The following is an 18,009-nucleotide window of genomic DNA, read 5'->3' as shown; positions in this document are numbered from 1 at the left end:
GCTGCATAATATTTATTTAGAGGACAATATGAAGGAAGACTGGTTTATTTAACTGGTTCCCCATTATTGGGTGTTTAGGCCATTTTGAGTTTTATAAGTAAGGCTGTGATAAATATCCCTGTGTATATATCTTGGCATACTTTTTCAAATCGGATAAAATCTTAGCAGTAAAATTACTGGGGCACAGGATACACACATTTCAAATTTTAAGAGATAATATCAAATACATTGTCTTTAAAACTGAGCATATCATTTTATTTCCTAAAATCTTTTTTGTATTCTATAATGTAGACTATAGAAATGTAGAAAACTTCTGTATTTTTCGGCCAAATTTGAATTACACTATTCACATCAGATCCTTTTTGAGTGTCACATACTCTTTATGACACACTGTAAATTTCACGTATGATTCTAAGGTTTTTGAGGACATAAACTGTGTCTCATTTAGTTTTAATTACCAGCAGTGCTTAAAACAATAAACTGCAACTGTAGGCATTGAATGAAATGAGGTGAATGAAAACATGGCAATATTTACTGAAATAATTTCAGATTATCTTCAATGTTTTAAAGAAGAGACGAGAGAGAGAGAAGAAATATAGAGGCAATTACATTCTAGGAGGGATGAGTAAAAAGTTGGGTGATTCTCCTAGCACTGGGTAGACTAAATCCTGTTAGCTTGGGAAATAAGCTAACAGTGGGAAGAGGGAGATAGACAAAAGTGCAAGAGAGAAAACCAAAGTTTTGAAAGATGATGAAAGCCAGGCAAGTCCTTCCTTAAGGGACAGTGGCCATTGTCCTGGAGAACAAAGCTCACCAGGGCCCCAGGCTCCAGACAGGGAAAAATACTACTCCCACCTTCCCTGCTGAAAACCAGGGCCCATTGCAGTTTCTAACTCCAGGAAGGCCATTTTTCATCTCAACTTCTTTGTCCTTCTAGTCCAGTTTGCTAGATCAGGAAGGGCACTTCACCTAATGGCAGCTGACCTGCTGACTGTCCAGTAGCTTATGAGATGGCTTGACCCAAAAAACCTTTATTGTCCCTGAATAGAGACAGTAATGATGAACTAAACCAATCATATCTTCTCTTGTGGGGAATCCGCTTTTGAGACATTTAGGATTGTCACCAGTTGATGGAAGCTGCAACTGAAATACACACACAGAAGAAGAAGACAGATAAAATAGGAAATGCAGAAATAGAAATGACAGGATGTGGCCACTGACCAGATGTGTGATGTAAGCAAGAGTGGAAAGAATAAAGGAAACCAAAGTTTTAGTTCGAATGACTGGGCAAGAGACAGTGGTACAAATCAAAATGGCAAGTTCATGAGGAGTGGCGGGGAAAAGAATAAGGCCAATGTGGGAGGGATTGAATTTGATAAGTGAGCGAACACTCCAAATAAAAATATTCAGCATCAGCTAGATGCCATTGTAAGTTTTGGGAGAAAGTGTAGGGCTGACAACATAGCAATGAGATAATCGACACAGTGCTGCTGCTGATGCCATGACAGTGGACAGAATTCCTACAGGAGAAGGGCAGTAAAGAAGAGAGGGCTCTGTTTAGTGACGAAAAATAGGAAAAGGAGCTAGTGAAGAGGCAGAAGAATTTGGCAGGAGTTCGAGAAGTGTGTGGTGTCATGGCAACTTGGTTAGGAATAGCAGAGTATGTTCATCATTATCATATGTTCAGAGGAGCCAGAAAGGATGAGGTTTGAGGTGGGACCACGGGGTTGGGGGATGAAGAGGGTCATGCTTATTTAGTGGCAGAACTGTAGGTTTCAAGGAAATGGAGGGAGGGAATAGAGCTGCTTTTTTCAAAAAGAATTATGGTGGTGAAAAGAAGGAATGTACAAGACAAAGAGTGAGAATAGGTTTAAGGGAAGGCAAGCTTGTTGTTCTAATTAATTTGTTTAACAACTGGAGTGTGTTTAGCATTTTTGTGATGGTATCTAGTTTGCAGGGACATGGATGAAGCTGGAAACCTCAGCAAACAAACACAAGAACAGAAAACCAAACACTGCATGTTCTCACTCATAAGTGGGAGCTGAACAATGAGAACGTATTGAACAATGAGAACACAGGGAGGGGAACATCATACTCCGGGGCCTGTTGAAGGGTGGGAGACTATGAGAGGAATAGCATTAGGAGAAATACCTAATGTAGATGACGGGTTGATAGGTGCAGCAAATCACCATGACATGTGTATACCTATGTAATGAACCTGTACATTCTGCACATGTACCCTAGAACTTAAAGTATAATAAAAACATATTAAAGCATAGAGTGAAGACAAAGGTCAGTGGATCTGAGAAAATAGAGAAATTGAGATAAGAACCAAGAGAGTGCTGTATAGTTATAATTTCATATTTCCCACTGATTGTAATAAGTGTAATAAACTTAAACTCATATGTTTAGATTCTGTGGCCTTTGTTAATTTGCACCAAGTGGCCCATGAGCTCAATTTGTCTGGATCTCTGATGAATCTTAACAAATTATGACAGATTGCCCCATTTCCTACTGTTTTAATCTAAGGTCTTCTCATTTCATTTATTTCATATAAATTCATATAAAAATCAGGTAATATCTTATAAATATCCTAAAATCAAACTTTTAACTTTCCCAATTGCCTTCTCAAAGTATTCAAGACATAGAATGCTCTTATGTTTTTTTCTTTATTAGTTCTGATTTAAGTTAGGTACCAGGTATATTATTTTTCTTTGTCTTTTCCTTACTTTTTCTTATTTATCACATAAATATAATGTTTTACATTATGAAAACATTGGCCTATTAGCCCCAAAACTTACCTTGCATATTGAATTGCTCCAAATGTGTTTGTGAGGTCCCCACCATATTGGGATGTCTGGGATGTTGCTACAATCATTTCTTCTTTGGTTTTATATGTGTTCAAGTTAAACACAACTCTTGGATTATTGGCATACTGAATTAACCCCACCTTCAAAAGAGGAGACATTTATTAATGGGCTGTCATTACATTATAAATAATTTCTACTTAACCAATAAAATGAAAATCAAAAGTACATTTAGACATGGGCCAATAGCTTAAAGGCATCACTTCCAACTTTTTTCTTGATAGTTACTTTTCTTTCAATGGAATAATTTCTTCTCGTTAGAGGCCATCAGTGTACAACAGCAGTACTATTGCCAAGAAAGATGATGTCCTACAGTGTATAATTTGATTCCCAAGGGTAATATTTGTAGTTTTTAATACTACCCTATAATATTTTAATATGGATGACTATTAGAACATTGTTTTTAACAGGAAGATTAAACTTGATTTAAATAAACATTCTAATTACCAGTGGACAGAAGCTCACAAACAACCATAAGCAATCACAGATGAAGAGTAACATGTCATTGAAGGACAGTAACTATGTAATAAATAATTAGAATTGAATACAACAAAAACCAATGTGCTCCTAATCAGTGTAGTCAATTGAGGTCTCTTTATTGTGCTGGATTTCCTCTATTATGGACTTCAGCAACTCTGGGAAGAAGATGCTATATGTGCACGTGGGGCAGGGAGTTTCTGGCTTCTAGAGAAAATGCCACTGGAAAGCATCTTATTTGAAAGCACTGAAAGAAAGAATTTCTGAACAAGATGTTTGGGAGCATTCCCTAATCCTAGAGATCAACAAGGTCACACCCTTCTGTTAATGTCTTTGTTTGTAAACATTGAGATCATCCTCTAAGCCTAGGAGATGGGCTTTCCACAACAGGAGTGGCAATGAGGGATCAGTGTAAGAGGCTCTCTGAAATACAGGTCAGTATATAAGGAGGTGGAAGGAGCAAGGACTGGATTTCTGAGTTCCATCTGCTGCGTTTTGCCAAGGGGACAGTAAGCTAGGCACTGGGAAGATAGTCAGAAATATAATATTCCTGGACCCCTTTCTCTAGGGATGTAAGACTTGAGAGGGAGGAAAGAATAAAAAATAACTGAGAATTTCAGAGTCTAATATGAGAGGAAGATGATAGTAATCCCATGACAGAGCCCCAGGACTTCTGTGTGAAAAAGAAGAAGAAAGATGTAAAGAAATGTGGTAGATTAGGATTTATAGGAAGGTCAAATTTAGGCTGTAAGAAAAGAGACTGAGTTAAACCACTTCTAGAGAGGAATCAGATGCACTGTGGTAGGAAGACACAAAAGAGCAAGACTGTGACTTCTATATAGGAGGCTATTAAATAAAATTAGTCACATTATGAGGGTAACTCATTTAGAAACAGAGGAAATAAGAAGATACATATGAAAACTTATAAGGGGCTATAAGAGTAGTGCTTTCTGGAAACCAGTGCTATATGTAGTTTTATTTAGCAGAATGTCCTGGAAAATGCCCACAGGGAAATTTCCAAGGCTTCTGTGGGTATTGAGATATTCTTGGTACTGAAAAGCAGTTTCAATGGGGGAAAACATATAACAACATGATAGTGAACAGGAAAGCAGAGAAGCAAATTTCAATAAAGATAGCTGGAAAGCATTTAGGGAAAAATACATCAACAATTTGTATTAGATGTTGGACATTGGAGTATCAGATGTAATCCACGAACATACACTGGTAACGGTGAACTGGTCCAGGCTGACACTGGTTCAGTATACTGCTACAACCAGAATGGCTCAGGAAATGGCAGAGTCAATCAGAAAGGGGAAAAAAAAAAAAAAAAAAAAAAAAAACACTAAAACCAGAAATTGAACTTTAAAATAATACTATTGAGCTTTGGTTGCCTACTTCAAGAAGACATAAAAGCAAATTAAAGACTTCTTAAAATATAAAGAGCTATATAAAATTATTGAAAAGACCTTTTCTGTAGGCAAAAGGACAAGCTAAACTGGAATATGATAAATAACTATAAAACATTATCATAAATGGTAGAACTATGCTTAGTGACTTATTTATACAAATTTCGGAATTCAATACTTGTTTTATCAGCAAGGAATAAACAAAATAAATTAATTATTAGTCCAAATGGACATAAAAATACATACTGAATTTTAAAATGTAATGCATGGGTTAGAGGGGAAAGACAGGAAACTAAAGGAAGATTAAAATGTTATATCCCGGCCGGGTGTGGTGGCTCATGCTTCTCATGCTTGTAATCCCAGCACTTTGGGAGGCGGAGGCGGGTGGATTACCTGAGGTCAGGAGTTCCAGACCATCCTGGCCAACATGGTGAAATTCTGTCTCCACTAAAAATACAAAAATTAGCTGGGTGTGGTGGCAGGAGCCTGTAATACCAGCTACTCAGGAGGCTGAGGCAAAAGAATTGTTTGAATCCAGGAGGTGGAGGTTGCAGTGAGCCTAAATTGTGCCATTGCACTTCAGCCTGGATGACAAGAACAAGACTCAGTCTTAAAAAAAAAAAAAAGTTATATCCTATACCTTTAATCTTTAATGCTTGTGTCAGAAATAGAACTCTAAGGTCAAAAGACCAGTATTGGGAAAAGCCACAGGTAGAACAACCCCAATGTAGTACAAGTTTCAATTAACTTCAAAAATTACCATTAAATGCATTTAAAATGGGGATTCGGCAAATATAAAAATTAAGACTTTATATCTAACAATTTTTTATCAGAAAGAAAGTCATAAGTTAGTTTATGCATTTCTGCTGTCCATACCTGTGTCTTTGTGGGGCCTATATCCAGGCCTTGTACAAATTTTTCCAAAAAATTCTTCACTGCATCCCAAGGATAAATACTATTTGATTCATCACATACAACCACAACATCTATGAGGGAAGGGCAGGCTACACAGGAAAAGAGAAAGAAGCAGATTTCCAAACGTAAGTCACATTTCACAGCCATATAAAAATGAGACTTAAGGAGGGTTTGGGTGCCACTAGTTGATAACCTTTTCCCCCTCTTTTAACTGTAAGGCATTGCTCAGACCATCTGCACATTAATAACTTACGCTGAGCTGCAGGTGAGAAGCTGGCTGAGAGCTGAAAATCAGGACTGATGTCAGAACACACACCTGTTGTGTAATACTGATTCCCACACTGCTGTGCCCACAGAGGACCACATGTCTTCAAAGAAATGAGAAAACAATCAATGGAAACGTATGAATAATGCTAACTTCTACCTCTCCATTATGGAGCTCAGAAATCATCTCTACTCTTTTCCAAGATACTAATAATTGTCAACTCAAAACCAAATGAGTCAGTAATGTATTTGGGGCAAGCAGAAGTGATGGAGAAGGCAGCAGATGCTCTGTGCCCAGTGGCAAGCCTTGTGAGAGGAGGAGTGCTGGGACTGTTGGGAGCAGGTGTCAGCGAAGGGAGGAGTCTGTGAGGTCTCCCAACAAGCTAGATAAAACAGGTGCTTTCCTTCCAGAGAACACCAAGGAGGAGAATGCATGCAAGTTTACTTTTTGTCTCTCAGTTACCTGGGCCTCAGGTGCTTCATCTGTAAAATGAGGATAACCACACATTCTATCTTTAAATATTGCTGTAAAGATTAAATGGGTCTATAGATATAAAACACTTAGAACAATGCCAGGTAAATAGCAAATGCCATATAATATTGTTAGCTAGCATCATTATCATTGTTCTTGTTGAACATTAGTTTTCTTCAGTTCCTTCCATTCATAGTGCTCAGAAGAAACCATAAACCTAATGGCAGTAACCCTTGAAGAGGGCTTGGGGTCAGGTATAGACATCATGGTGAATGAAGAACCCATGCCTATGTACAGACCACTGTGTTTTCTGCCTGCCCACTGGTGTGAAATAGGCTGTGTTGCCAGATTCCCTAATTTATAAAGGAGAGTTGAGAGGGCAAATTTTGTGTGAAAATTCAGTTCGAAATTACTCCATATGCTAAGCAAACACAAATGAGGTTCACTGACTACCAGTTTCTAACCTTGCCCACTTCCTAATTAACTGCAGTCACTAATTCTGAATGGTACTTGTCTTCTTGCTCACATTATACTTGCTCCAATCCTTAATATCTCCATTAATGCAATCCCAATTCTCTCCTTTTCAGGAGTCCTTGAATGCCAAGAACTCCTGATTAAATCACGATTAAATAACACAGGAAACATTAGATTAAATAACTTTAAAATTGAGAGATGAAAAAGGAGACAAGTGCAAAAGAGAATCTAATTAAGATCCTAAAAAATGCCTACAGAATGTAGCATTATGTAAAGTCGTGAATCAGTTATTTAAACTGAACAGAAGAGTATGGGCTTGCAAGAAGTAATTGGAAAAATAAAAGGAAACTTATTTGACCCAGTTTAACTGTCAAAGGGGAAGCAGCTTTGGCCATATTTCATGTGCAATGAACAAGGCATAGTTTTCTCCCTATAAAACTGATTTATTTTGCCAATTAATTAGAAGAAAGTCATTATTAATGTCTTTGGTTTGTTTACCAAATAACAGATACCAATCATTGGTTTCTATATCCCCATTCCTAAGCTTTTTTAAATCACTTTGAAAAAGAACTCAAGAAATATTCAAAAATTTTTTTTGTTTTAAAAGCAATGGAAAACAGCATTAAGAAGTTGAAATTAAAATATGCCAATTGTAAGTGCCAGAACTACATTCCTACTTTAAGCCCAGAACTTAAGAAAGTTCAAAAAAATGTGATGATTGTCAGTCTTTTCCACATAATTCTTAAGAGTATCTTATGATTTTGACCTTTTAAGTATGTAAAGGAAACTTTGGGTTTTTTCTTTTTTTTCTTTCTCTCCCTCTCTCTCTTTCTGCCTCTCTGCTTACTACCTGGAATGTTAATTAATCTCTCAAATTCTCTGGTTTTTTAACTTTTATTTTTTACTTTATCTGGAGTTATAGATTAAAAATTTTGAGGCACATTCTGTAATCTCTAAGTATCAGTATGTTCTTTCTTTACATTTTTGCAACCTTAAAATCAAACAAACAAAAAGATTAAAGAAACCTTATTGTAAAGACTTTGGAATATCATAAACCATAAAGATCCCTTGCAATATTCATTTATGCACTGATCTTAACACATATCACAAGCAATATCTAATTCACTTACTGGCAGCACAGTCATCAGAATAATAATATCCATTAGTAAAAATAGAATGACATTGTTCAAAATTGATTACATTTTTAGAATAATACAGTTATAAAACATAGGATTTTTAAGGAAGCATGCCAATGGTTGAGATAAAACTGATATAAAGTTGAATTACACTCTCTAAGACTTTTTTTTCTTTTTCTTTTTTTTGAGTGGCACGATCTTGGCTCACTACAACCTTTGCCTCCTGGGTTCCAGTGATTCTCCTGCCTCAGCCTCCCGAGTAGCTGGCATTACAGGTGTGTGCCACCACTCCTGGCTGACTTTTGCATTTTTAGGAGAGACAGGGTTTCACCATGTTGGCCAGGCTGGTCTTGAAATCTTGACCACAGGTGATCCACGCCTCAGCCTCCCACATTGCTGGGATTACAGCCATGAGCCACCATACCCGACCTCTTTAAGACAATTTTAACAGGGTTATACATACATATGCATACCTATGTGAGTCAATGGACATTTCAAATAAGATTGTGTTTTTATTTGTTTTTAAGCTTTTTTTTTTTTTTTTTTTTTTTTTTGAGGCAGAGTCTCGCTCTGTCGCCCAGACTGGAGTGCAGTGGCGCAATCTCGGCTCACTGCAAGCTCCGCCTCCCGGGTTCACGCCATTCTCCTGCCTCAGCCTCCCGAGTAGCTGGGACTACAGGCGCCCGCCACCTCGCCCGGCTAGTTTTTTGTATTTTTAGTAGAGACGGGGTTTCACCATGTTAGCCAGGATGGTCTCGATCTCCTGACCTCGTGATCCGCCCGTCTCGGCCTCCCAAAGTGCTGGGATTACAGGCTTGAGCCACCGCGCCCGGCCTTAAGCTTTTTTTTTATTGGTGTGTGATGCTTTTCCCTTTTATTATATAGTCAAATCCTTTCAACAATTTGCTATGTTTTTTTTTATTAGCTTTAAACTCAGAAATTTTTCCATCCTTCAGAAAATTTCCATTTTTCTCTATTTTTTTATATTAACTTTCAATTCACTTGACAGTGTATTTGGATACGTAAATATTAATCAATTAATTGTTCCAAAAGCACTTGTTAAATAAGGCATTCTATTTCACTGATTAGTGATGTCTTTTTACTCTTTTCATAACTAAATGAACGTGAACACTGATATGATATGAGAGACTGTTCCGTGCCTCAAATAACACCAGATTACTCAACAATTACAGGAAATGTTTAAAAACCAAAAATACTTTTTAGCTTTGAAACCTACTTTTTAAATTAGCAGTACCTATCTTGACTGATCCTACAGGAAGTAGAAATGAGATTTGGGATTCTGCTGTTATCAACAAATACTCAGCACACTTTTCAAGGGGAAAGAATCAGGATTCTTTTTGTTCCCTTTTCTTCAAAACATTCAGTAGCAGTGGTTTCGCTGAATATCCTAAAAAGTCTACACATCAACATTATTTTGAATATTCAACACTGGATAGCCAAATAAATAGCATAATTTATCAATAAGCTAGTTCTAAGCATCTAAACCCCCAGATTGGGAGGGATAGTGACGGGGATCTACATACTTTCTTGAGAGGAATAATGATTTGTAAAGTAAACACTCACGAGAAACCCTCCAGTTCCCATGTTCCTTGTGAGGGTCAAGCCGAGGCTCATGTTGGTTTTCATCTCAGTAACATTTGGAATGCTTGTTGAAGCTTTCAAAGGGAAAACAATTTTTTAAAGTGATTAAATATTTCTCATTTACTTAAAGATATTAAAAAAAAAAAAAAAAAAAACCAGGCGCACCCATGTTTTCATGTAGCATTGAATTTAGTGTCAATATAGGTACCTGAGTTATATAATGAAGTGTGGAGAAATGCAACGCCTTCAGTGATCTGGTAACTCACATTAATGTGTGAGGCTGCAGAGCATAAGGCAATAAGGAGTGGGCTCTAAAGAGGATATGACTTATAGATGTTTAATTATTATTATTATTTTTTACATTATTCTGGCCATACAAAACACATTTGAGGACACCATTTTTTCCTCTCTTTTGAAAGTCATAGTAGCTCTATCTAATGCCTTTTTTTTTCTGGGTCAGTAAGAATATCCTTGAAGTGTTATCAAAGAATGCCCTATGATAGAATCTGGCTCAAAGCAATAGTGGGTGAATGTTGAAAGGAAATTAGACTAGCCATATAATATACTAAATAAATCTCTCCACCTCCTGTCTTCCACTGACCTAGGGCATCAACCACTGTATCCATTCTTGAGTTATGTTTCCAAGCTTAATGGTTTATTTTGCAAAGAGGAGAGAAAGAAATATGGATGGTTTCGGACTTCTGTAAGTAATCATCAAAATTATTGTAAATGTTGATGGAAACCAGTCCATGGTCTGGAGGCAAACGGTCCAGGAGGCAGCACATTTTCCACACATCTCATTAAGTTAAGTCTCCAAACTCTTTTGGAAATTTGGATACAATTGTGCCCCATATTTCTAAAGACATAAGGGCAAAAAAAGCTGCCTATATTTCTTTAAGACAGAACAATGATTGTTTTGATGTTATTTTTCCATTGAGTCTAAGACAAATCACTTGCTTTGCAAGTAAATTTAAACTTACTCTGCAAATTTAGTTTTTCACATGTGGCAGTGGATAGGTCAACAGGACACTTATACACATCTCCCATTCGGTTCTCAGGAAAGCCACTCCAGGGTGAACCAACCAGTAACCTAGAAAGAGACTTTTTTTATTAGACACAAAGTGTTAAGTGTAGTTTCTTAAAGATAAACTTGATCACAAACAGTGAAAAACACATTTAAATTTCAATGTGAATAGTTTATATTTGTTCAGCTATGATTTGACCTGCTTCATTTCTGCTTAGCTGATCAAGAGCCTTGATCAATGTCTGTAATACTGCTGCTTTGCCACACACCCTAGAAGGTCTCTTTAAAGCAATGTCATCCAATAGAAATATAATGCAAGCCAAGAATATGAGCCACACATATAATTTCAAATTTTCTAGTAGCCAGCCACATTAAGAACATAAAAAGCAACAGGTGAAATTAATTTTAAAAATATATTTTATTTAACTCAATATATCCAAACTATCATGCAATCAAAACTAGCATGCAATATCAAAATTAGTAATGAGATATTTGACATTTCTTTTTCCTAAGTCTTTGAACTTCAGTGTAGACTTTATACTTAAGAGCACATCTCAATATGGAAAAGTAACATCTCAACTGCTCAGTACTCACATGTGACTCATGGCTACATATTGTTCAGCACAGCTCTAAAGAATGAAACAAAATTAAAATAAAGAACAACAACTAGCCTTTGTTCAGTGTTTTCTATGCCCTGAGCATTTTCATATGTTGACTCATTTAGAGAGCAGATATCTTATCTAAGTGGCTTTATGCTAACTGTCTTTATAAGGGGATACTTAGCAAAAATATAGAACAAATATGTTAGGAGCTATCTTTATGTGTAACAAGGTGCATATATCTAGAATACAGGATGAGATTGGTGTTTACATCCTTCCTTTGGTTAGTTTCACTTCCTTCAGAACTTCACCTAGAGACTATGGGTTTTCCTGAAGAAGAACTAACCTGACACTTGGAACCACAGAAGATTACACAGAAAGAGCCCAGGTATCAGTTTGATCTTTAGAAACTGCAGCAGCATTCAATTAACATGGAAGCATATTTGCTTCCATTTTTTTATGTCAATATTGGGAAGGATTAAAATATCAAAGAAACTAAAATTCTTTCTTGAACCTTCTGTATATATATTTTATAATTATCATTAAACAACATATGCCCCATGTTGAGGTACAGTAGATACAAAAGGATTAAAGCAGACTGCTGTCTTCTAAATCTAGTAAAACTAGATATATGTGACAAGTAAAATAAAAATTCAAATGACCTGGAATATATGATCTAGTTTACCAGTAGAAGAAACATTAAAATGGTCCAAGGTTACAAAAATGGACGCCAAAGGATGAAGGTTTTAACCTGAAGTGTTAGCAGACAGAATAGCATGAACAATCAGGGAAAAAGGAAAATACAGATTATTTTGAAAGTTAATAGTTCAGTAATAAGTTCTCGCCTCGTACATCTTATAAAATTATTCTCAAACTAATATAGAGCATTCTAAGATACTTTAATTCAGTTAGCCTTAATGTTAGAGTTGAAAGATTTTTTTCTTCTTGTGAGTTAACAATTTAGCATAATTTACCTTTTAAAATATTACCGTAGTTAGGTTTACAATAATACCAGGTAGATAGGTTAAGGCTTTTGAAAAAGATAGAAATTTGAATGTTGGATGTTAGTAAGTACCAATAGTCACTTTAATGAAGGGAGGGAACCAGTGCAGAATTGGAATGCGTGTTTGAACATATCTGATGTCTTTCAAATTCATGATAGCACAGAAGAAATTAGGAATCTTAGAGAGCCTGTACTGAGAAAATTGTCTTCCAGAGCCTTGATTTTCTCCATCTGCACAGGTCTTCATTTCGTAGTAGTACTACACAGCATTAACGCTGATTTTGCATGCTGGACATAAAGTATAAAAAGGAAAGAATCTGACTCTAACTTTCTTCTCTAATCCTGTCTTTTTCTATGCGTCTTCCTAAAACCACATTTCAGTCATATCGAATTTAGCTCCTCCTTGAAATCAGAGTCTCTGTTGCTTCTAAGCCTTCATACGTGCTGTTTTCTGCCTGGCAATGTTTACTCATTAGTTAGATCTCCTGTTTGACACCATTTCTTCTGGGAAGTCCTCCGGCTCTTTTAACTCTAGGTAACCCTAAGTACCTTCATAGCCTCTGACCTTTCCGCATCCCATTTAAAAAATAAAAAGTCATACTGCCCCATAGCTGCCTTCCCACTGACTAAATCCCCCACTAGAGAGGTAAGGTACATGAGGGCTAGGAAATCTGTGCCTGTAGCAATGAATAACCACTCGTTGAACAAATGAGTTAAAAAAAAAACAACAACAACAAATGAACAAGCAAATGAATGGATGATTCTATGCTATTATTTTATTTTATTTTATTTTATTTTTTGCTTGAAAAAATATGTAATCTCTTTTTTTTATTATACTTTAAGTTCTAGGGTACATGTGCATAACATGCAGGTTTGTTACATATGTATATTTGTGCCATGTTGGTGTGCTGCACCCATCAACTCGTCAGCACCCATCAATTCATTATTTATATCATGTATAACTCCCAATGCAATCCCTCCCCCCTCCCCCCTCCCCATGATAGGCCCCAGTGTGTGATGTTCCCCTTCCCAAGTCCAGGTGATCTCATTGTTCAACTCCCACCTATGAGTGAGAACATGTGGTGTTTGGTTTTCTGTTCTTGTGATACTTTGCTAAGAATGATGGTTTCCAGCTGCATCCATGTCCCTTCAAAGGAGGCAAACTCATCCTTTTTTATGGCTGCATAGTATTCCATGGTGTATATGTGCCACATTTTCTTAATCCAGTCTGTCACAGACGGACATTTGGGTTGATTCCAAGTCTTTGCTATTGTGCATAGTGCCGCAATAAACATACGTGTGCATGTGTCTTTGTAGTAGAGTAATTTATAATCCTTTGGGTATATAGCCAGTAGTGGGATGGCTGGGTCATATGGTACATCTAGTTCTAGATCCTTGAGGAATCGCCATACTGTTTTCCATAATGGTTGAACTAGTTTACAATCCCACCAACAGTGTAAAAGTGTTCCTATTTCTCCACATCCTCTCCAACACCTGTTGTTTCCTGACTTTTTAATGATTGCCATTCTAACTGGTGTGAGATGGTATCTCATTGTGGTTTTGATTTGCATTTCTCTGATGGCCAGTGATGATGAGCATTTTTTCATGTGTCTGTTGGCTGTATGAATGTCTTCTTTTGAGAAATGTCTGTTCATATCCTTTCCCCACTTTTTGATGGGGTTGTTTGTTTTTTTCTTGTATATTTGTTTGAGTTCTTTGTAGATTCTGGATATTAGCCCTTTGTCAGATGAGTAGATTGCAAAAATTTTCTCCCATTCTGTAGGTTGCCTGTTCACTCTGATGGTAGTTTCTTTTGCTGTGCAGAAGCTCTTTAGTTTAATTAGATCTCATTTGTCAATTTTGGCTTTTGTTGCCGTTGCTTTTGGTGTTTTAGACATGAAGTCCTTGCCCATGCCTATGTCCTGAATGGTACTACCTAGATTTTCTTCTAGGGTTTTCATGGTATTAGGTCTAACATTTAAGTCTCTAATCCATCTTGAATTAATCTTCATATAAGGAGTAAGGAAAGGATCCAGTGTCAGCTTTCTACTTATGGCTAGCCAATTTTCCCAGCACCATTTATTAAATAGGGAATCCTTTCCCCATTTCTTGTTCCTCTCAGGTTTGTCAAAGATCAGATGGCTGTAGATGTGTGTTATTATTTCTGAGGACTCTCTTCTGTTCCATTGCTCTATATCTCTGTTTTGGTACCAGTACCATGCTGTTTGGGTTACTGTAGCCTCGTAGTCTAGTTTGAAGTCAGGTAGCGTGACGCCTCCAGCTTTGTCCTTTTGACTTAGGATTGTCTTGGCAATGCGGGCTCTTTTTTGGTTCCATATGAACTTTAAAGCAGTTTTTTCCAATTCTGTGAAGAAAGTCATTGGTAGCTTGATGGGGATGGCATTGAATCTATAAATCTCCTTGGGCAGTATGGCCATTTTCACGATATTGATTCTTCCTATCCATGAGCATGGTATGTTCTTCCATTTGTTTGTGTCCTCTTTGATTTCACTGAGCAGTGGTTTGTAGTTCTCCTTGAAGAGGTCCTTGACATCCCTTGTAAGTTGGATTCCTAGGTATTTGATTCTCTTTGAAGCAATTGTGAATGGAAGTTCATTCCTGATTTGGCTCTCTGCTTGTCTGTTACTGGTGTATAAGAATGCTTGTGATTTTTGCACATTAATTTTGTATCCTGAGATTTGCTGAAGTTGCTTATCAGCTTAAGGAGATTTTGGGCTGAGACGATGGGGTTTTCTAAACATACAATCATGTCATCTGCAAACAGGGACAATTTGACTTCTTCTTTTCCTAACTGAATACCCTTGATTTCTTTCTCTTGCCTGATTGCCCTAGCCAGAACTTCCAACACTATGTTGAATAGGAGTGGTGAGAGAGGGCATCCCTGTCTTGTGCCAGTTTTCAAAGGGAATTTTTCCAGTTTTTGCCCATTCAGTATGATATTAGCTGTGGGTTTGTCATAAATAGCTCTTATTATTTTGAGGTACGTTCCATCAATACCGAATTTATTGAGCGTTTTTAGCATGAAGGGCTGTTGAATTTTGTCAAAAGCCTTTTCTGCATCTATTGAGATAATATGTGGTTCTTGTCTTTGGTTCTGTTTATATGCTGGATTACGTTTATTGATTTGTGAATGTTGAACCAGCCTTGCATCCCAGGGATGAAGCCCACTTGATCATGGTGGATAAGCTTTTTGATGTGCTGCTGAATCCGGTTTGCCAATATTTTATTGAGGATTTTTGCATCGATGTTCATCAGGGATATTGGTCTAAAATTCTCTTTTTTTGTTGTGCCAGGCTTTGGTATCAGGATGATGGTGGCCTCATAAAAAGAGTTAGGGAGGATTCCCTCTTTTTCTATTGATTGGAATAGTTTCAGAAGGAATGGTACCAGCTCCTCCTTGTACCTCTGGTAGAATTCAGCTGTGAATCCATCTGGTCCTGGACTTTTTTTGGTGGGTAGGCTATTAATTATTGCCTCAATTTCAGAGCCTGCTGTTGGTCTATTCAGGGATTCAACTTCTTCCTGGTTTAGTCTTGGGAGAGTGTAAGTGTCCAGGAAATTATCCATTTCTTCTAGATTTTCTAGTTGATTTGTGTAGAGGTATTTATAGTATTCTCTGATGGTAGTTTGTATTTCTGTGGGGTCGGTGGTGATATCCCCTTTATCATTTTTTATTGCGTCTATTTGATTCCTCTCTCTTTTCTTCTTTATTAGTCTTGCTAGCGGTCTGTCATTTTGTTGATCTTTTCAAAAAAACACCTCCTGGATTCATTGATTTTTTGGAGGGTTTTTTGTGTCTCTATCTCCTTCAGTTCTGCTCTGATCTTAGTTATTTCTTGCTTCTGCTAGCTTTTGAATGTGTTTGCTCTTGCCTCTCTAGTTCTTTTCATTGTGATGTTAGAGTGTCAATTTTAGATCTTTCCTGCTTTCTCTTGTGGGCATTTAGTGCTATAAACTTCCCTCTACACACTGCTTTAAATGTGTCCCAGAGATTCTGGTATGTTGTATCTTTGTTCTCATTGATTTCAAAGAACATCTTTATTTCTGCTTTCATTTCGTTATGTACCCAGTAGTCATTCAGGAGCAGGTTGTTCAGTTTCCATGTAGTTGGGCGGTTTTGATTGAGTTTCTTAGTCCTGCGTTCTAGTTTGATTACACTGTGGTCTGAGAGACAGTTTGTTATAATTTCTATTCTTTTACATTTGCTGAAGAGTGCTTTACTTCCAATTATGTGGTCAATTTTGGAATAAGTGCGATGTGGTGCTGAGAAGAATGTATATTCTGTTGATTTAGGGTGGAGAGTTCTATAGATGTCTATTAGGTCCGCTTGGTGCAGAGATGAGTTCAATTCCTGGATATCCTTGTTAACTTTCTGTCTCGTTGATCTGTCTAATGTTGACAGTGGAGTGTTGAAGTCTCCCATTATTATTGTATGGGAGTCTAAGTCTCTTTGTAAGTCTCTAAGAACTTGCTTTATGAATCTGGGTGCTCCTGTATTGGGTGCATAGATATTTAGGAGAGTTAGCTCTTCCTGTTGAATTGATCCCTTTACCATTATGTAATGGCCTTCTTTGTCTCTTTTGATCTTTGATGGTTTAAAGTCTGTTTTATCAGAGACTAGGATTGCAACCCCTGCTTTTTTTTGTTCTCCATTTACTTGGTAGATCTTCCTCCATCCCTTTATTTTGAGCCTATGTATGTCTCTGCATGTGAGATGGGTCTCCTGAATACAGCAGACTGATGGGTCTTGACTCTTTATCCAGTTTGCCAGTCTGTGTCTTTTAATTGGAGCATTTAGTTCATTTACATTTAAGGTTAATATTGTTACGTGTGAACTTGATCCTGCCCTTATAATATTGACTGGTTATTTTGCTCGTTAGTTGATGTAGTTTCTTCCTAGCCTCGATGGTCTTTACATTTTGGCATGTTTTTGCAATGGCTGGTACTGGTTGTTCCTTTCCATGTTTAGTGCTTCCTTCAGGGTCTCTTGTAAGGCAGGCCTGGTGGTGACAAAATCTCTCAGCATTTGCTTATCTTTAAAGGATTTTATTTCTCCTTCACTTATGAAACTTAGTTTGGCTGGATATGAAATTCTGGGTTGAAAATTCTTTTCTTTAAGAACATTGAATATTGGCCCCCACTCTCTTCTGGCTTGTAGAGTTTCTGCCGAGAGATCTGCTGTTAGTCTGATGGGCTTCCCTTTGTGGGTAACCCGACCTTTCTCTCCTGGCTGCCCTTAAGATTTTTTGCTTCATTTCAACTTTGGTGAATCTGGCAATTATGTGTCTTGGAGTTGCTCTTCTGGAGGAGTATCTTTGTGGTGTTCTCTGTATTTCCTTAATTTGAATGTTGGCCTGCCCTACTGGGTTGGGGAAGTTCTCCTGGATGATATCCTGAAGAGTGTTTTCCAACTTGGTTCCATTTTCCCCCTCACTTTCAGGCACCCCAATCAGACGTAGATTTGGTCTTTTTACATAATCCCATACTTCTTGCAGGCTTTGTTCATTTCTTTTTCTTCTTTTTTCTTTTGGTTTCTCTTCTCGCTTCATTTCATTCATTTGATCCTCAATCGCTGATACTCTTTCCTCCAGTTGATCGAGTCAGTTACTTAAGCTTGTGCATTTGTCACGTATTTCTCGTGTCATGGTTTTCATCTCTGTCATTTTGTTTATAACCTTCTCTGCAGTAATTAGTCTAGCTGTCAATTCTTCCACTCTTTTTTCAAGATTTTTAGTTTCTTTGCGCTGGG

At 37.2% G+C, this 18,009-nt stretch overlaps 1 protein-coding gene across 3 annotated transcripts in view; it reads right to left on the bottom strand.

The window, feature by feature from the left end:
* Positions 1–18,009, bottom strand: part of ITGA2 (integrin subunit alpha 2) — a 112,729-nt gene that overhangs the window by 41,938 nt on the left and 52,782 nt on the right. For all 3 annotated transcript variants that reach the window (XM_033179544.1, XM_033179546.1, XM_033179547.1), the window contains 5 exons: positions 10,594–10,703; positions 9,596–9,687; positions 5,919–6,033; positions 5,627–5,754; positions 2,802–2,950 (listed from right to left, as the gene is read on the bottom strand). In XM_033179544.1, coding sequence (XP_033035435.1) covers positions 2,802–2,950; positions 5,627–5,754; positions 5,919–6,033; positions 9,596–9,687; positions 10,594–10,703 — 594 coding nt within the window. The remainder of the gene's footprint in view (positions 1–2,801; positions 2,951–5,626; positions 5,755–5,918; positions 6,034–9,595; positions 9,688–10,593; positions 10,704–18,009) is intronic.

This window comes from Trachypithecus francoisi, unplaced genomic scaffold (genome assembly GCF_009764315.1).
Source record: "Trachypithecus francoisi isolate TF-2019V2 unplaced genomic scaffold, Tfra_2.0 Lachesis_group2, whole genome shotgun sequence".
Lineage (NCBI taxonomy): Eukaryota > Metazoa > Chordata > Mammalia > Primates > Cercopithecidae > Trachypithecus > Trachypithecus francoisi.
This window is presented reverse-complemented; position numbering and strand designations above follow the sequence as displayed.